Below are 20515 nucleotides of genomic sequence, written 5' to 3'. Positions count from 1 at the left end.
TTTAAGGAGTGGCTGGCTACTATAACTACCTAAAGTGTTCCAGGTGTAGCCCCAGAATGGCTTTGTACAATGGGTAGGGTTCTTTTGATCTGTTTCCAATTCATTTCCTAGAATAACTGTGTTTGTGTTGGTGTTTTAGAACAAAGCATCATCCCCAAGGTATCTCATTGCCACTGTCTGCATGTTTGATTAACCCCTGGCTAAAGCCATGGAATCCACTTTAAATAATTGTCTTTTCCTGGTACTGTTGGAAAACTACATCCACACAAATTTCCCAACTGAGCCTATTTTTCTCTCAGTGAAAATCTACAAATACTGTTTAATTAAGTATCCTATACTAAGGTGACTGGTAAATAGCTGTTAAATGGTTGCAGGGTAAAGAAATATCAACTATGGTTTATTTGCTAATTTAAGAAAAATTCAGGTTTACAAAACCAAAATTACCTTCTCTTCAGCCCTAGATATACAATTAATGCTCAATTTCATTTGTTTATATCCTGCCTTATTACAGAAAGAACCTGACATGACTCAGTCACTCAGAAGCCTACCCTCCAGGCTTTCTTAACTGCATTACTACTTACATGCAGGAAAAGGGAAAGATGGGAAGACTCAAAGGAACTAATGTTGCTACGGGGAGAGAAGCTCAAGCATAAGATCATGAGGGAGAAAAGGCCAACATTCAGCTTTCATCACATATCCATTCGCTATACACTTATTCACATTCACCTTATCCATTGTATCAGATTATTAAGAGAGCAGAAAGAAAAAAAAAAAGAGAGAGCAGAACGGGGAAACTGATATTCACTGAGTGTCTACTAGATCAGCTACAACTCCAAACAGGGTGTTCTAAAGGAGAACCTCCTTGTATCCTTACCTTGGCTCGTAAAGTCAGCCCTCTCCTACTCAGGAGGAAACAGTGGTCTTTATCTACCCTCTCTTTCCTAATTGGTGAGCTTGGGAAAAGAAACTGAACATATATAGCTTAGCCCCTTTTGGGCTTTCTCTTTTCAAAGAGGATACACACATACCCGCCTCTTCCAGAAAATAAAGCTCTACCCTTGGAGATGGGTGCAATGAGAATGGGGTGGGAAGAAGCCTGAAGGTCCTGATCTGTAGGTTCAATTCAGGGGTAAGACATTAAAAATCCCCAAAAGAGTCACACTACGAAGCCATGGTCTCAGATTCAGCTTTACTAATGATAAAGCTCACGTTCTCATTTCCATCTGCCTGTCACTTACATCTCATTCCTTAACTCATTCTCAAGTAAAAGGGAAGATGGGAGTGTCATTAATTTACAACCCTAAAACTGAAAGTCAGAGAGGTGAAATGATTTGCCCAAAGTGCAAAGTTAGTAGTAGAACCAAATTTTAGAGAGAATTCTGATTCCACATTTCCACACTGCCTCATCAGCAATTCATAACAGAAAAACAACTCAATTATACTACTAACCTGACAAACAAATTTGACATCTGGTGAAGATCTATTGAAGGGTTTCGGGAAAACATAGAAGTTAAAAGACTTTGTTATATACCTGGGGAAAATAAGATAAAAGGAGACTTAGGGCGTTACATTACGCCATGACAAAAGAATTCCCACCACTTATTAAAACAACCTACTTTGAATCTGTGTAGTCATACTTAAAAGTGCAAAGGCCAAACTGAAACAGCAAAAAGTCCATGGAATGCTGGAAAAGGGAAATAAAATATCTGTCAAAACAGTGCTCTACAGTCGACGTCAGCAACAGTATTCTCAATCAGGTGGGTTTTCTGATTACTTAACTTTGTTCCAATTAGAACAGATTACAGATTATCTATCAGACGCATCATTTTTTTTAACATCTTTATTGGAGTATAATTGCTTTACAATGGTGTGTTAGTTTCTGCTTTATAACAAAGTGAATCAGTTATACATATACATATGTTCCCATATCTCTACCTTCTTGCGTCTCCCTCCCTCCCACCCTCCCTATCCCACCCCTCTAGGTGGTCACAAAGCACCGAGCTGATCTCCTGGTGCTATGTGGCTGCTTCCCACTAGCTATCTATTTTATGTTTGGTAGTGTGTATATGTCCATGCCACTCTCTCACTTTGTCACAGATTATCCTTCCCCCTCCCCATATCCTCAAGTCCATTCTCTAGTAGGTATCAGATGCATTATTAATTTAAATACATTTCTTAATATTTTTCCCAACTTAGGCACCTATCCACCATCCAGAGTGTCATGGTAAACCTATTTCCAAATGATTAAAATAACCACATCACATTTCCTGTAAATCAAATTAACACTGAAAATACTAAACCTTCCCCAAAATGTTTTCCAGCAAACAATTATTTTTGCTGTTGTTTTAAATACCACTAAAATATCATTTTGTAGCTGGGGTTGAGACATTAATGAACAAGTTTAACGATATATTCCTCTATAATTCAACATATGCAGGACCAACATGGGAAAAAAAATTTTTTTCTAGCACATCCACGTACCTTTTTAAGCTTCTGATACCTTTCTTCCGGAGTGTCAAAACCATTTGTTAATGCGGTGACCGAGGGTCCATCGCTGATCCCTAGATTTTAAGAAATAAAAGTTTTTTTTTGTTTTTTTTTTTTTTTGCGGTACGCGGGCCTCTCACCGCTGCGGCCTCTCCCGCCGCGGAGCACAGGCTCCGGACGCGCAGGCCCAACGGCCATGGCTCACGGGCCCAGCCGCTCCGCGGCACGTGGGATCCTCCCGGACCGGGGCACGAACCCCTGTCCCCTGCATCGGCAGGCGGACTCCCAACCACTGCGCCACCAGGGAAGCCCGAAATAAAAGTTTTTAACTTGTTAATAAATGCTAATGGAAAAATGTCAGTCAACTATTCAATGGCGCTATAATTTCATATTTTCATGAATTAAAATTAATTGGAAGTGCTCCTTTCTTCACTTTCTCAAAATTAGCATTAATTTCACTGGCTACCAAGCTAAACTCTATAGTAATGAATTTAGAGATGTGAATGTTTCAATTTGAGAATGGGCAGTTTCAGTGTCTAAAATAGATTTCAAATATAGAAAACACTATAGAGACCTCACCAAAAAACTATTAGAATTAATAAAGGAAGTCAGTAAAGTTGCAGGATACAAAATTAATATACAGAAATCTGTTGTAAATTTCTATACACTAATAACAAACTATGAAAAACAGAAATTAAGAAAACAATCCCATTTACAATTGCATCAAAAAGAATAAAATACCTAGGAATAAATTTAACCAAGAAGGTGAAACACCTGTACTCTGAGAACTATAAGACATTGGTGCAAGAAATTGAAGACAATGGGAATAAATGGAAAGACTGTGCTCACGAATCCAAAGAATTAATACTGTAAAAATGTCCATATTACCCAAAGCAATCTACAGATTCAAAGCAATCTCTATTAAAATACCCATGGCATTTGTCACAGAACTAGAACAAATAATCCTAAAATTTGTATGGAACCACAAAATACCCCGAACAGCCAAAGCAATCTTGAGATGCCACCTCACGCCTGTCAGAATGGTTATTCTCAAAAACACAAGAAATAACAAGTGTTGGCAAGGTTGTGGAGAAAAGAGAACCATCATGTACTGTTGGTGGGAAGGTCAACTGGTGCAGCCACTATAGAAAACAGTATAAAGCTTCCTCAAAATACTAAAAATAGAACTAACATATGAGCCAACAATTCCACTTATGGATATTTATACGAAAACAAAAATTATTTTTTCTTCAATAATTCTAATTCGAAAAGATATATGCATCCCTATGTCACTACATCATTATTTACATCATTATTTACAATAGAAAAGACATAGAAGCAACCTAATTGTCCAAAGATAGATGAATGGATAATGAAGATGCCATATATACACACACACACATATATATATACACACACATACATACATACATATATATACACATACATATATAGAAATATTACTCAGCCATAAAAAATAAAACCTTGCCATCTGCAACATGGATAGACCTAGAAGGTATTATGCTAAGTGAAATAAGTCAGAAAGAGAAAGACAAATACCATATGATTTCACTTATTGGTGAAATCCAAAAAACAAAACAAACAAACAAAACAAAACAAAGACATTCATACAGGGAGTAAACTAATGGTTGCCAGAGGGGAGGGGGTGGGTGGAAAGGCCAAATAGGTGAAGGGGTTTAAGAGATACAAAGTTTCAGTTATAAAATAAATGTCACAGCATAGGGAATAGAGCCAACAATAACTTTGTAGCTAACAGATGGTAACTAGACTTAGCATGGTGATTTCATAGTGTATAAAAATATCAAATCACTATGTTGTACACCTGAAACTGATATAATTGGTCAATTATAATTCAGTAAAAAAAAATTAGGTTTCAAAACAGTCATGATTTAAGGAAACAATCTCTATGACTGAATAAGTTTTGCTGCTTTCAAAGATTAATGCATACTCAGACATCAACAAATACTGATGCGCATTATTGTTAGAGTACAGTCTTGGTCAACAGTTTGGAGTAACATCTACACAACAAAGGTATACTCAAGGTCAAGAGACAATTATTTGCGGTGAAAACTCTTAGCTTTCCAGGGAACTGACTCCAACTAGAAACTGCACACTTAATTAAAGCCAAAGATTACCCGCAGCACGGAGTCCTTTAGAAAGAGCTGAAGTCTTACAAACATGTTAAGCTTGTAGCAAAAGTGTTATCTATACCAAAAGTGGATATCTTTGATCCAAAAGGAGAAAAAGAAAAAATCTTGCAGTTATAACTGTTAGTAAAGTATTAGACACACATGCACACCCATGCCAAGGCAGGCAATGAACACTTCCACTAATGTCTAGAGGAATACCCTCATTTATCTGCAAAAGTCCGACCCTAAAGTCCGTCACAAAGGACAAATATTGTATGATTCCACTTATAGGAAATGTCTAAACTAGTCAAATTCAGAGACAGAAACAGTGGTTGCCAGAGGCAGAGGGGAGAGAGGAGTTGGGAATTATTGTTCAATGGGTAGAGTGTTTCAGTTCTGAAGATGAAAAAGTTCTGGAGATGGATGGTTGGAGATGGATACACAACAATGTGAATGTATTCAATGCCACTGAACTTTAAAACGATCAATTTTATGTTATGTGTATTTCACCACACGTACAAAAAAGCCTGACTCGAACTCCCAAGCTGTCTCACACACATCCAACAGTTTTTAAGCAGCACCAAAACCTTAATCTCTATCTGCAACCCTGAGAGGTCTAACAACCACAAACCCAATCACAAAACCCACCGCACCTCACCTCTTCCGTGCTTTCGAAACGTTTAAGAGGAAACGTGGAGACCCATGCAACTTGCCCAAGGCTACAAACAGGGAGGAGCGGCCAGCAGGCAGAAGTCCGGGGCAAGGGAGCAGGGGGTAGGGGTGCAGGAGTTTTGGCTATGCACTGCAAGGTGCCAGCCTCAAGCTTGCAAGCGAGGGATACCTGAAAACTCCCCATCGATGGCGAAGAAGTCCGCCTCCTCTATGGCTTGGTACACTTTGTGGAGATTACTCTTAAAATCTGTGGAGAAACCGAGAAGAGGCTCAGAACCGGTGGCCTAGCTGCTTGCCCACGGGCTACTAGGTTGGGAAGGAAGGAGGGCCCGGGGAACTCCTACGTCTCCTAGGGCGGAAGGACAGGTCCCTGAGGGGTGCACAGACAGGGGCGGAAAATAAGCCCCGCGGGGACACGAGCCTGAGAGGGATAAGGCCCTGGGGGTGCCCGGGTAAGAAAGACGACAAGGCCCCCAAGGGTGTATGGGCCAGAGAGGAATAAGGCCCCCCAAGAGGCGCAAAATGGGAGCAAACCCCTGAGGGGCTGCCTCTGCCCCAGGCCCCGCCAAGCAGACCGGCCGTGTTCCGGGCCTAGCAGGCCGGGTGAAGGGGGCCGCGGGTACGCGGGGAGGTGCACGGCGGACACGCACTGCTCCTGATTATCTCCATTTTGCAGAGTGGCCAGGCCCGCGGACCCGTCCGGCCCGCCTCTGCCGTTCCACTCGCGAAGTTCCACCGCCAGCAGCGCAGGCAGCAGCGGCGGAGACCGCGGGGGTGACTTCCGGAAACAGCGCGCGCCGGCGCGCCGTCACGTGTGCCTGCGTCATGGCAGGGGCGGGGCCAAGGCTGGGTTCCTTTCCCGGGACACAGGAGGGGCGTGGCTATCAAAGTCCTTCAAGGCGTGGTCTAACTGGTGAGGACCAGACTTGGACAATTTACTTTATTTATTTATTTTTGGCTGCATTAGGTTTTCGTTGCTGCATGCCGGCTTTTTCCAGTTGCGGGAGCGGGGGCTACTCTGTTGCGGTGCGCGAGCTTCTCATTGCGGTGGCTTCTCTTGTTGCGGAGCATGGGCTCTAGGCACGTGGGCTTCAGTCGTTGTGGCACGTGGGCTTAGTAGTTGTGGCACGCGTGCTCTAGAGCACAGGCTCAGTAGTTGTGACGCACAGGCGTAGTTGCTTCGCGGCGTGTGGGATCTTCCCAGATCAGGGCTCGAACCCGTGTCCCCTGCATTGGCAGGCGGATTCTTAACCACTACACCACCAGGGAAGCCCGGGCCATTTACTTCAGAAGTTTGCGTGACATGACATCCATCCAGTTGATGAATATATATTTCTTGAGTTCCAGTTATGTGCCGGGCACCCTGAAAGGAGTGGGGATACAGTGAGGAATAAAAAAGACAAGCTCCCACTGGAGCTTAACTTGAGGGAAGAGGGGAAAGTCAGGAAGGAATCGAACTTGCCACTTGGAAACCCAAAGTTCGCTGTGAAAAGAAAGAGCAGGGTGCTGCAATAAGAATAATGGAAAAGAGAGTTATTTACAGAGGTGACGGGGAACGCAAACCTGAGACCTTTATCTACTGCACTAGCTACTGGGAGTACTACGGTGGGCAAAACAGATTAGGTCTTGCCTGATGGAGTTTTACGTTGGTTTGTGGTTTGCAGTTGATTCCCAGAGCCTACGACACTGCTGACACGTCGAGATGCTCGATAAACTTGGGTTGAGTGAATGAATTCACCTTGGTCTTTCACGAAAGCCTACTATGAAAGTTGGTTAGAAGATCTGCTTTCAAAGGCTAACTCTGCCATTTATTAGGTCTGGAATTATTCAATCTTCCTAAACCTCGATTTTCTCATCCACTAAATAGGGTTGAGGATCAGTGGTGATAATGTATGTGAATTGTAAAGCACTGTAAGAATAAATGTAAGATATGATCAGCGTTCTGACCTGCTGTCACATTTCCCTGCATTCACACCTTAGGTTTGAGAGAAATACTGAGTATGAACCACTTGTGCTTTTTGAAAAGAAGATAACCATTTTCTCCCAAAAGAAAATATTAAGAATCCTAAAGAACAAGTAAGAGTGTGACCATATTTTCCCCACCAGGTGCCACAGGTCCATTTTCCTCTACTCATTGAAAGGAAATTTATATATAGTTAATTAGGCCCTCTATTCCTAGTGTGAGCAGCAGAGAGTAAATGTGAAAACCAATATGACAAGTAGTCAAACTTCAAACTTGAAATATCTTTCTGCCTTCTAGTATCAGCTTTAAAAGTCCTAGATGGAAAGTACTGGTCACATATGGCCACTTAAATTTAAATTTTAAGTAATTTAAGTTCAATAAATATCAACTTACTGCAAAGCTACAGTAATCAAAACAGTGTGGTACTGACATAAAGACATAGAGACTAATGAAATAGAGAGCCCCCAAATAATCCCTTGAATAAATGGTCAAATGATTTGCAACAAGGATGCCAAGACCATTCAGTGAGGGAAGGATACTCTTTTCAACAAATGGTGTTAAGAAAACTGAATATCCACATGCAAAAGAATGAAGTTAGAACCTTACCTAACACAGTATAAAAATTAATTCAAAATAAATCAAACATCTAAATGTAAGAGCCAAAACTATAAGGGTTTTAGAAGAAAACATAGGGCAAAAAAGCTTCATGATGTTGGATTAGGCAATGATTTTTTGCTATGACACCAAAAGCATAGGCAACAAAAGAAAAAGTGATGAATGAATTACATCAAAATTAAAAACTTCTGTGCATCAAAGGACACTATCAGGAAGGTGAAGAGGCAACCCACAGAATGGGGAAAAAAACTTGCAAATCATATATCTGATAAAGCGTAAATATCCATAATATATAAAGAACTCCTACCACTCAAAAACACAAAAACAAACAATCCAATTTAAAAAGGACTTAAACATTTCTCCAAAGAAGATATAAATGGCCAACAAGCTCATGAAAAGACGCTCAACATCACAAATGCAAATCCAAACCACAATGAGATATCATTTCATACCTATTAGGTAAGAAATTGGAACTTTGTGCACTGCTAGTGGGAATGTAAAATGGTACAGTCACTATCGAAAACAGTATGGTCCTTCTTTAAAAAATTAAAAATAGTATTATAATATAATGCAGCAATTCCACTTCTGGGCATACACCCAAAATAATTGAAAGGAGAGGTTTGAATAGGTATTTGTACACCCATGTTCATAGCAGCATAATTCACAATAGCCAAAAAGTGGAAACAACCCAAGCATCTATCATCAGATGAATGGATAAACAAAATGTCACGTATACCAACAATGGAATTTTATTCTGCCTTTAAATGGAGGGAAATTCTGACACATGCTACAAAGTAGATGAACCTGGAGGACATTTGCTAAGTGAAATAAGCCAGTCACAACAAGACAAACACTGTATGATTCCACTTATATGTGGTACCTAGAGTAGTCAAATTCTTTTTTTTTTTTTTTTTTTTCTGCGGTACACGGGCCTCTCACTGTTGCGGCCTCTCCCGTTGCGAAGCACAGGCTCCGGACGCGCAGGCTCAGCGGCCATGGCTCACCGGCCCAGCCGCTCCGCGGCGTGTGGGATCTTCCCGGACTGGGGCACGAATCCGTGTCCCCTGCATCGGCAGGCGGACTCTCAACCACTAGCGCCACCAGGGAAGCCCCGAGTAGTCAAATTCTTTAACAGAAAGTAGAATGGTGGTTACCAGAGGCTGGGGAAGGAACTATTGGTAACTGTTGAATGGGTATGGACTTTCAGTTTGGGAAGATGATAAAGTCCTGGATGGTGGTGATGACTGCACAATGTGGATACAGTTAGTGCCACTGAACTGCACACTTGAAAATGGTTAAAATGGTAAATTTTGTTACGTATCTTTCACGGCAATTTTTTTAAAATATGCTGATACCTATTGCTAGACTATCCTCCAGAAAATGAGTCATACACTCCTGGCACTAGCACAGAACATTACCAATCTTTTTACTCTTTGCCCATTTGATTGCTAGGGAAAAAAAATCATCCCAAATTATCGATTTAACAATCTCCAGGCCAGTGATTTAAAACAGGTAATCCTCATGAATTCTTAACGAACCAAGACGCTGGGAAAAAAAAAAAAACAAAAACGTGGTGATAAGAAAGTCATGTTAATTCCGATTCTTCTTAATACTGCAAATGGAAATCTAGCCATGGTTCTCTGATTTTCTGCATAAAATGTAAAGGCAAAAGCAAATTGTGGCGAGTACAGTACGGTCTTGTAATATAATTTTAATTTCCGGGCAAAGCTGTTTCCTGCAGATACAATAACAGCCACTCTGGAGGATCAAATACACACAACAGCCTCACCTTCTCAGTGTAAAGCCCTGACTCAAGGTCTGTGCGTCCAAGAGTAAGGGGCGGGACCGGCGGTAGTACGCCTGCGCGGACCTCCCCGGCCCAAGAGTGGCCTCTCTAGGCAGCGGGGAGGGCGCGGGGTCGAGGGGGTTAGGGAACGAGCGCAGCCTCTCCTCTATGGTCGCGGGCCGGGGGCACTCTCCTCCGCAGTCAGGCCTAGGTTATTTCCGGAAGTGCAGCCGTTATCTCTTCCTTTGCTTACGCTGGGTTCCAGGCGGGCGTCGATGGCCAGTTCGGCCCCGGGATGAGCGCGGCGGTAAGCAGCGGTTTGGCGGAGGATGGCCAGGGGCCGGCCCGGGCTCGATTTGGGGGCGGGGTGTGGATCGCGGATGTGTAGGACGGACTCCGAGGGGTGCACGGGCTTTCTCCTCCCAGGCCCCGGTCCTGAGCAGCCGCGGTCCTGGCCTCGGGGAGTGGACTCCCGCTTGGCCAGCTTCTCCATCCCTTCCCGAGAGCCCACCTCGGAACGGCCGGTCTGTTGGCCTCACCTGTGTCCCCTCCAGGGTCAGAGTCCGAGCCTGTAGTTCCGGGATCTCCCTAGGGCGAGAGGGAGGGGACGTCGCTTCCACATACCTTGGAGGGAGACGACGGGGCGCCCGCCCCCGGGAGCGCGGGTCGCAGCCTACGACAGCGCGTACAGAATTGACCAGGCTTCTGATAGACGCCAGACTGGGCTTCAGGTCTGACTGGCCGGGCACGTTCCGGCCCCAAGGCTGAACGATTGCTCTAGTTTTAAAAGAGGGTAACGGACGCACAGAAAGGGCAAAGTGAAATCCCGGAGTCGCAGCCCCAGCTCTTGTGATTCTGAGCTCACGGCTCAGAAATCTGGACTTATGCAAAAGGGAGTTTTCTTTAAAAAAAAAAAAAAAGGCAAAAGAGAGGACATGTCAAGCTGGGGATCTTTGGTGGGCAGAAGGCGGCCCCCCAACTTTGGTGGGGAGGAGGAAGAGCCAGGTGCTGTCATGGTCTGAACAGTCCCCGTTGGGTCCTCCCCACCCAAGCCCGTTTGTCGGTCCTTTGTAGGTGGTCTTGATGTCACTCTCTGAAACGTCAATAGAAAGGAGTTTTGCTGTCTTCCCTGGACGCACCCCAGAGCTGACGCAGAGTGCACGTGTGGGTTGGGTTGTTTTGTTTGTTTTTGTCACAGCTATTTTGTAAACAAGCCAGCCTAGGGATATACAAACCCATATCTCCATAAACTTGATGGAAAAATTGTGCTTCTCCAGGGCAGTTCTGTCTTTTTTTTTTTTTAAGCTCCAGTATTTGGCACTGGTACTATCTACATAGCTGGCACTAAATAAATACCACTATTAATAATTCTATTAATAATACCAATCACTCATACAGCAGACTTTTTGAATATCTATAGATAGAATTTGTCATTTAAGCCTCCTTCAAAGGAGGTGTTATTATCCTGAACTTATAAATGGGAAATAGGAGGCTCAGAGCAGATAAATGTGATCTGGTTTGGAACCCAGGTCTCTCTAACCTTTAAGACCATACTGTTTCAGCCTCTCCAGGGAAATCATAGTCTAGGAGATAAGAAAACATGCACAAATAAAAGTTACACTAGTGCACAGAGGCAGGAAGGATTAATTTGGGTTATGAGGGGAGTTAGTTATTAAAGATTTTCCAGTGACAGTTGAATTGGGTCTTGTCAGTTGGACACTTTTGACCCATAGATGGTGTGGTGCTGTGTTACAGATGGAGGGAACAGGGTGATATGAAAAAATGCCCAAGGAGCAGGAACTAATAGGTGGGACTAGAGTATAATGTGTGAGTAGGTGAAGAGGAGGAGGTAATCAGGATAATAGTAATATCTAACACTTATTTTGCACTTACTCTGTGCCAGGCACTATTCTTAGTGCTGTGCATGCATTAATTCATTTAATCCCGCCAACAACCCTATCAGACAGGTCCTATTCATATCCCCATTTTACAGATGAAGAACCTGAGGCACAGAGAGGTTAAGTGACTTGCCTGAGGTCACGCAACTAATAATTGCAGGCTTTGGGATTTGAATTCAGGCATTCTGGCCCCAGAGTTTGTGCTCTTAGTTTAAAAGTTATGTTGATTGCAGGGGGGCCATAAAGATTCTTAAATGACAAGCTTATGACCATGGGTTTTATAGTCTCACAGTTGGTAAGGTTTTGAGCAAAGGAAGGACTTGATCAGAATTTTGCTCCAGGAGGATGATTCAGACAGTGGCGAGAGGAGGGACTAGAGAGAAGAGGAAATGAGATTGGAAGTGTTATTTAAACTTGATTTTGTTAATATCTCACCTGTACCTTGTGTGACACATATACTTAGGCATCTCAGTGTTTATTGGTATGTAACAGCTCTCTAGTTCCTAAACATCCATGTACACAAGAATATTCTAAGGGGCTTGTTTAAAATGAACATTCTTGGGCCTCTCTGCCAAATATCTTTGAGTTCACCAAACTTCCCAGGTGATTCTGATGGAAGTTCTAAGAAACTTCTGTGAAAGAAGTCAAAGATTTGTGGATTTGATTTTCAGCTACAAATATCTAGAACTCAGCTTTGTGCCAGTAGCTCTCAGGTACAATGATAGAATTCTCTGGCTTGGTTCCTGACCTTCAGGAGCTCAGAATTTGGTCAGAGAGGCACTCAACCATCAGTGTGCAAGTCCTGAAAAGGATTCGTTAGTTTAGAATGTGTGAATCGTAACGGAATAGTTTAAAAACAGATAGCTAAGGTATGGGTTACTGGTAACTACCAGTAGTTTTTGATCACTTTCTGAGTCATTAGGTATCTCCAGTGTTTCATACAAGATAGGTCGTTGAATATATGCCACAGAGCAGACACGAAAGAGGAGAGACCAGGACACGCTTCCCTGTGTGCACTTATCTTGCCCACCACCACTCACAGGCAGTAAATCACAGGGTCTCAAATTGCAGGCAGCTCAGTGTCCAGTGAGCTAGCTAGCTGCCTTTGCCCTAGTGATTTCTGACCCTGTCTAGAAAGAAAATCTGTCTATCTGGAGTTGGAAAAACACAAAGTTTTATGCAGGAAGAGCCTGGAAATGCTTCTCTTATGTTAATGAAAGCCAGTTTCCGCCACCTCCAAGAAGTACATACCATGTTCTGTTTTATTTGCTGTTTCTGACCTTTGCCTTGCTTAGATTTGGACACATTTCTTTTTATCTCATAATCACTAGAAATGGGTGGTCCCTCTTTGGACATTTGATAATGTCTGTAGCGTTCTGCTAGTGTTTATAGTGGTGTCCCGGGGTGGACTGGGGAGGGTGCCAGAAATTGGGGTTCACCCAAGCACCCTCACCCCTATTTCTCTTATGAATATTTCTGCTTATTTATCTCATATGAGGAACAGCATGCTCACCCTAAGAGCCACAAGCTGGAGTCACATGTTCCAAAATGCAGTGGTGTCAGATTCTAGTTTGGATTTCTCAGCTTCGCAGCGGCCCCTCTATGATGTGACATAGACCAACGTAGTGTTACGAGGACAGGCTTAATGTCAGACCGTCATTTAAAACGTGGCTCTGAATTTCCTGGTGGTCCAGGGCTTAAGACCCCACGCTTCCATTGCAGGGGTCATGGGTCCGATCCCTGGTTGGGGATCCCGCATGCTGCACAGCATGGCCAAAAAGAAGAAAAAATTGTGTTGTTGTTGTTTAAAAAAACAAACAAAACCTGGCTCTGCCCTATACTAATTAGGTCTCCATTTTCTCATCAGTAAAATGGAGATGATAGTAATAATTATCCCATAAGATTGTTGTCCCTCTCACATTATATAAGGGCTCAGTAAATATCAGCAATTGTAATTATTCTCTGTTGTCGGGTAATACGTAATGAGAAGAAATAACCTAACTAGAGACCCATCTAAAGCCAAAATCTTTTCATTCTTTTTTTTTGGCGGTACGCGGGCCTCTCACTGTTGTGGCCTCTCCCGTTCCGGAGCACAGGCTCCGGACACGCAGGCTCAGCGGCCATGGCTCACGGGCCCAGCCTCTCTGCGGCATGTGGGATCTTCCCGGACCAGGGCACGAACCCGTATCCCCTGCATCGGCAGGCGGACTCTCAACCACCGCGCCACCAGGGAAGCCCGAATCTTTTTATTCTTGCAGTGAACCTGGTAAGAAGTGATTGAGATCATATTTTTCAGGCCGGAATCCCAATAAATTAGCTCTTCAAAGGATTATTCCTAAAACGTTAGGTATGTATTTTAGTCACAATCAGTGTTTTGTTGAGTGAAGAGGTAGAACCATAATTATATAACACTGAACCAAACAGCTTGATAATTACACTTTCTAAAGAGTTAACAGTCATCACATAGTGAAGTCTTCAGAAGCTAAGGTATAAAAATTCTTAAACTCAGAATTAATGCAATCTTCTTTGATAAACTCAATAAAAATTATTATATTAATTTTCTTAAATGTGAGTTGAGTGATTAAACAATGAAATAGGTTACAGCAGTGCCCCTGCCTCCTCCTGGAGAATAACCCTCTGGATAAATCCACAGAGAAGCACTTGACCAACAACTTTCCTTCCAGGGACAAAATAGCCAAATTCATTCTAGGGTCTTCAGTTACATAGAATTATTGGGACAGTATATGTGTCCCAGCCCTTTTTTTTTTCCATGGCTTTTCAGATAACTATACCATGTCAGTTAGGTATTTCTTTGGGAGAACATACATAGGGTCATGGTGATAGATATCTTGTGATAATTGTTTCCTATCAGTTGTGCCAACAGACCTAACCCGTGAACATTCTAGAAAAAGTCATCTGTACAGTTTGTTCATATGTGCATATTCACGTCATATTTCACATGTTAATGCTTTCTAAGATTTTATGCCATTTCTTGACATTGCCACTTTAGAGATGGTGTGCTCCTCTGGAAGTAATATCTCACCAGGTGTTTTAGAAGTTACATCGTCGGGAATTCCCTGGCGGTCCAGTGGTGAGGACTCCACGCTTCCACTGCAGGGGGCACAGGTTCAATCACTGGTCGGGGAACTAAGATCCCACATGCTGTGTGGCGCAGCCAAAAAAATAAAAGTGTCCATGTCTCTTGCAATAAAAGCAAATGGTCATTTCAGTAAATAAATAAGTAAATGTTACATGGTAGAGAAAGTTGTTGGTTATGGGGCATGGGCATGAGAACCACCCGCTTAGGGATTCGTTACTTGTATGGATTGGGAAATGTCACCCACTGGAACGTGCTGTGGAAGAAGGGACCACGTTTATCGAGCACTTCCTGTGTGCTGTGCTCTTAATGCTCAGGACAGTCCTGTGAGATCAGGAGCAGTAACCCCATTGCTTATATATGCTGATGTGAGCCTTGGAGAGAATGAATAACTTGCCTGTGATCTCACAGCTCGTAGTGAAGCTGGGAATCAGAACCTGTCTTCTGATTTTAAAACTGAGATGCATTACACTGTCTCTCAGAACCAGGAAGTAAGTAATAGGTCCAAAAAATTAAAATAAGTGTTTTAAAGGCCTCTACTGAAATATTTGATAAATAGGAAACCCCCGGACTCTCACTCATTTTGAGCTAGGTCTGTGAGAATATGGTGAGAATAAAGCTGACTTAGAATTTTTAGACTTGGCCCCTGCCCTCAGGTTCATCCACAGCCTTTCACACACACAATCTACTGAGCCTCTGACGCTAAAGCAGAATAGAAGCGGTAATGTAGAAAATTGTGTGGGAAACCTCATAAGCAATCACTTTCTCAGCAATAAGTAAGCTGATAGAACTCCAGAAGCTTTCTAACCTAAGGCCAGTTAACTAGAAATGTCAAACACTCATCGGTAGACCGTGAAGGCATTACCTTATGGAACAGGTTGTGAAAACAGATCTCCACAGGGGTCAGGCAGCTAGTGGAAATGAGGAAACCAGCTGGGTGAGGACTGCAGCAAACTGGAGCCAGCTGGCCCTGTGTGAAGGGGGCAGCTGCTCAGATACTCAGCTTCAGCTGATTCTTGTCACACAAAAGGAGAGCCCAGTGTTGCCAGATCTTCTGATTTTCAGAAGCAGCCAGGAATCTGGGTTTTTATGTGAAGTGAGATTTTTTTTAATGCTGGCACCAAATTCAATAGAAAAGAAGAAGGAAGATGAGGAAAGAAAGAGCAAGAGGGAGGGGGAGAAAGAGAAGCACCACGTGAAGAAAAAGACTAGATGTCACCACTGAGCAGTGGCTACCACTGTTGAGACTGACAGGTCGCGGAGGATGGCTGCTCTTGACAGTAATGCAGCCACACTGTGAAAAGTCTCACCTGGGCTCATTACAGGCACTCTAGGAAGCCAGGGCAGTGGGTACTTTAAGAAAGCCCTTATCCCACTGGATAAACAATGATTCTTAACCTAATTTGGGTCTTGGTCCCCTTTGAGATCAGATAAAAACTATAGATTTCCTTCAGGAAAACACTCGTGTGCACAAACACAAGCTTGGCAAGTGATTTCAGAGTGTGCCCTGACACCCTGAAGTGCCAATCCAGACATCAGTTGAAGACACAACTTCAACTTTCAGAAACTGCAGCTCTTCAGAGTGACTCAGTCCAGTGGTCTCGCCGTGCTCTTCAATTATGTGGTGTTCCAGCCATCATTTTATTTTATTTTTAAATTTATTTATTTATATTTGGGCTGCATTGGGTCTTTGTTTCTGTGTGCGGGCTTTCTCTAGTTGCAGCGAGCGGGGACTACTCTTCGTTGCGGTGCACGGGCTTCTCATTGCGGTGGCTTCTCTTGTTGCGGAGCACGAGCTCTAGGCACGCGGGCTCAGTAGTTGTGGCTTGCGGGCTCTAGAGTACAGGCTCAGTAATTGTGGCGCACGAGCTTAGTTGCTCCGCGGCCATGTGAGATCTTTCTGGACCAGGGATTGAACCTGTGTCCCCTGCATTGTCAGGCAGATTCTTAACCACTGCGCCACCAGGGAAGCCCTCATGTGATGTTTAAGCACAAACCAAAGTGTCTCCATGTGAACAGGGCACTGGGAGTGGGAATGGAATGATTCTTCTCGCCCCTGTCCTAACCATGTCCCCCAAGCCTTCTCTGAGGCTTTGCGACGAGGTGGAAAGAGCAGTAGGCTGCGGGCGTGTTCTAACACGTGCTTCCTTGTGAAGGAACTCAGCCAGCAAACCAGCTCCAACCTGCTGGTGTGTGTGCCAAGTTTGTAGAGAACAGTTATCAGCATCCTCAAAGGAACATTGGGCCTTCTCCTCAAAGAAGCCTTTAACCATTGCCAGTGCAGGAGGGTGTGTTTATCCAAGTCAGAAGGCCACAACTTGGAACTCTAGTATCTGAGCTAGTTTTTTATCACGTAAGAGGCACTTTCGTCCTCTAAAAGTACTGCTTTCTTTAATGGAAAGAACCCAAATACTTACAGACAGAAGTAGCAGAAGAGATCAGCTGAATTCAGTTAAGCTGTGCATTCTTTCTCTGTTAACTTCCAGTTTTTGAATTTAGGGTAAAATGAAACGAGCAAGATTCCTAAGAAGTAATCAAAGTCCATGCAGTTTCTAGATTGTCAAAGACAATTAAAAAACAGAGTTAGTGGCCACCTCAGCTTTTCAAAACATGACTTTTTTTAAAAAAAACAGATCCTTAATATTTTGTTCCCTCTGCATTTTTTTAAAGTATTTATTTATTTATGTGGCATGCAGGGTCTTTCCTTGCGGCACGCAGGCTTCTCTCTAGTTGTGGCACGCGGGCCCTAGAGTGCACGGGCTCAGTAGTTGCGGCTCGCGGGCTTAGTCGCTCCACGGCATGTGGGATCTTAGTTCCCCAACCAGGGATCGAACCTGCGTCCCCTGCATTGAAAGGCGATTCTTAACCACTGGACCACCAGGGAAGTCCCAAAACATGACTTATAAAATACACTTCTGATGTCTGTGTGTGATTTGTTTTCTCTCATGAGAAATAAACTTTCAGATCTGGTAAACTAAGAATTATTAGTGCATTCTAGTTTTAAAAGGTTAATTTGTGAGAAATTAATTTCCATGTATGTTGTCATTTCAAATGACTCCGAGATCCATACACTTGGCCTCCCCCTTAACTCCCAGCTCCAGTTTCAGATCTCCACCTGCTCACTAGACAGTTCTACCTGGAGATCTGGTCATCCCTGCAAACTCGACTCTTCCGAAATTCAACTTACTTCTCTTAAAGCTGGGCTCCGTTTGTTTACAGTGACTCATTTCTATCAGCAGAACTGTTCTTCTTCCCCTGTTCTAGAACCTAGACAACATCTTTGATCATTCTGCTCTCTAATCACCAAAGCCCATAAAGGATTTTTGTAACATCTCTTGGATAGATTGATCCCTTTCTTTGCATTTTCATGTTTGCCACCTTAGTCTCAGAAGTGACGGCACCTCACCTCTGCCTTGTCCCAACTCAGCCCGCCTTCCTGATGAGATTTATCATCCTCAAGGACAGCTTTGCTTATCTCAATGCCTCCGAAACTTTTATGTGCTCCCATCTGCCCACCTCTCATTAACCAGTCACGCAAGACCCTGTATCAGACCTGTATCTCCAGGTATATCACTCACTGCTCCCCAGGAAACACCAAGAACAGCGCCCAATTCAAGCCCATCTCTTCTAACCCCTGTTAGAAGAGAGGCCGCCGCCGGGCCCCCCACCCCGCCCACCATGGCCACGCCCCACACTCTGGCGGCAGGGGCGCCCGCACCCAGGAAGGCCACCCTCACACACCCGGGGAAGGCGATCCTGGCAGGCGACACGGAAATCTGCATCACCTTCCCCACCAAGCACGTGAAGACGCAGCTGCAGCTGGACGAGTGCTTGCACCCGCCGCGCTACGAGGGCATCGGGGACTGCGTGCGGTGGACGGTCCACAACCATGGCGTACCGGGCCTGTACCGCGGCCTCATCTCCTTGCTCTACGGCTCCATCCCAAAGGCGGCCGTCCGGTTCGGGATGTTCGAGTTTCTCAGCAACCACATGCGGGACGCCCAGGGACGGCTAGACAGCACACGCGGGCTGCTGTGCGGCCTGGGCGCCGGTGTGGCAGATGCCATGGTGGTCGTGTGCCCCATGGAGACCATCAAGGTGAAGTTAATCCATGACCAGACCTACCCCAGCCCCAAATACAGAGGATTCTTCCACGGGGTCAGGGAGATCGTTTGGGAACAAGGGCTGAAAGGGACCTACCAGGGCATCGTGGCCACTGTGCTGAAGCAGGGATCCAACCAGGCCATTGTCTTCTTTGTCGTGACCTCCTTGCACAACTGGTACCAAGGGGACAACCCCAACAAGCCCCTATGAACCCTTCTGATCGCTGGTGTGTTTGGCGCCATCACAGGCACAGCCAGTGTCTGTGGTAACACTCCTCTGGACGTGATCAAGACCCGGATGCAGGGCCTGGAGGCGCATAAGTACCACACAACATGGGGCCGCGGCCTGCAGATCCTGAGGAATGAGGGCCCCAAGGCGTTCTACAAGGGCACCGTCCCCCGCCTGGGCCGGGTGTGCCTGGACGTGGACATCATGTTTGTCATCTACGACGAGGTGGTGAAGCTGCTTAACAAAGTGTGGAAGACGGACTGAGCCCCGGGGTCTGCACATGGGCTGCCCCCAGCACCCCCTTCTCGCAATTCCAGTGCAGTCATGCCAAAAGGCCCCCTTCCCCTGTCCCTCGCAGTTCATGGCTCAGGGCTGTCCCCTGTGGCCATCGAGTCCATGTGTCTGTCCCCTGTGGTCTGTATGGCACCACCATGGTGTCCATGTGTCCAGCTGAGACCGGGTGTTCCTCTGGCCTGTGAATCTGTGCCCACTTGTCCACGTGCTTACTCATGTGCCTGTGTTTCATGTTTCGTGTCCTGTGACCCTGTGCCCCACTTCCCGGGGTGCCCATGTGGCCTGGGTCATGGCTCCGTACCCATGGCCTGGTCCCAGCCCGGTGACTTCCACCCTGGGCGCAGGGGCATCGCCCCGGCCTACCACAGCTGCCTCCGGGCCTCAACCTGGCCTCACTGCATTATAGAGGCTGCCTATCCCCCTGCGTCTCCCACCACTGGCCTTAACCAGCCCTTGGGCCCTCCCTCTGCCCCGGACAGGGTGGCACCTGCCACTCTCAGGACCACCCTTCCAAAGCAGAATAAACCGGATCCTGTTGCAGCCTCCTGTCCCTGTGTCAGCCCGTCTGTGGGTGGGCAGTGGTGGTCACGCCTCTGCCGAGGGCAGGCCCACTCCTCACCCGAGGACACTGTCGGGGCCAGGCAGGCTGGTGGGCAAGCAAGCTGCGGCCACAGTGTCAGCCCTCTGGGAGGCCTGGCACCAGGCCAAGGAACATCTGGCCTCCATCCAGGCCTTGCCTGTGGCCTGGGGGCAAGATCCTGCAGGGTCAGCTGGAGGGTGTGTCCTTGGGGGTCACCTGGTAGGCAACATTGAGGGGGCAGAGGAGAACTGGTTGGGCCTGGAGACAGTGCTCTCGGCCTCTTGTCTGCCCTGCAGCCTGGGCCCAGCCCAGCTTACTCCCTAATGGTTTCCCTGTGAAATGGTCTGCTTGAGGGGCACTGCTTTGGGGTGACCAATTTCTGGTCTCCTGAGACTCTGAGCAGGAGGCCCTTTCTTAAAAAAAAAAATAATAATAATAATAATCCTTCTTCCAACACTGAATCAAGATGTGCTCATGAATGTACTTAAAGTGCCTGCCAGTGCCCAGCTCCCCAGAGATGGTCAGTAGCTAGCAATGGTCCAATTATTATTTCCTGGGATAATACTGTCCACATGGTAGTTGTTTAATCCGTAGTAGCCAAATAAAGGAACTACTTTATCAAAATGATGATTCCTTTTTCT

The 20515-nt window shown here is 45.1% G+C and overlaps 2 protein-coding genes and 1 pseudogene across 4 annotated transcripts in view; 2 read left to right on the top strand and 1 right to left on the bottom strand.

Moving 5' to 3' along the window:
* PARN (poly(A)-specific ribonuclease) overlaps nucleotides 1–6117 on the bottom strand; it is a 165619-nt gene extending 159502 nt beyond the window's left edge. For all 3 annotated transcript variants that reach the window (XM_067706582.1, XM_067706583.1, XM_067706584.1), the window contains exons 1-5: nucleotides 5960–6117; nucleotides 5479–5556; nucleotides 2482–2561; nucleotides 1617–1684; nucleotides 1450–1531 (exon numbers count right to left, since the gene is read on the bottom strand). In XM_067706582.1, the coding sequence (XP_067562683.1) occupies nucleotides 1450–1531; nucleotides 1617–1684; nucleotides 2482–2561; nucleotides 5479–5556; nucleotides 5960–5978 (327 nt within the window). In that variant the 5' untranslated portion in view covers nucleotides 5979–6117. The remainder of the gene's footprint in view (nucleotides 1–1449; nucleotides 1532–1616; nucleotides 1685–2481; nucleotides 2562–5478; nucleotides 5557–5959) is intronic.
* A 3626-nt stretch (nucleotides 6118–9743) lies between these two features.
* The window catches only part of BFAR (bifunctional apoptosis regulator), a 28798-nt gene continuing 18026 nt past the window's right edge, over nucleotides 9744–20515 (top strand). Inside the window, exon 1 of the mRNA XM_067706585.1 lies at nucleotides 9744–9980. The gene's annotated coding sequence lies outside the window, so the exon portion shown is untranslated. The remainder of the gene's footprint in view (nucleotides 9981–20515) is intronic.
* Nucleotides 13681–20498, top strand: LOC137207122 (tricarboxylate transport protein, mitochondrial pseudogene; annotated as a pseudogene).

This window comes from Pseudorca crassidens, chromosome 15, assembly GCF_039906515.1.
Source record: "Pseudorca crassidens isolate mPseCra1 chromosome 15, mPseCra1.hap1, whole genome shotgun sequence".
NCBI classification, from domain to species: Eukaryota; Metazoa; Chordata; class Mammalia; order Artiodactyla; family Delphinidae; genus Pseudorca; species Pseudorca crassidens.
This window is presented reverse-complemented; position numbering and strand designations above follow the sequence as displayed.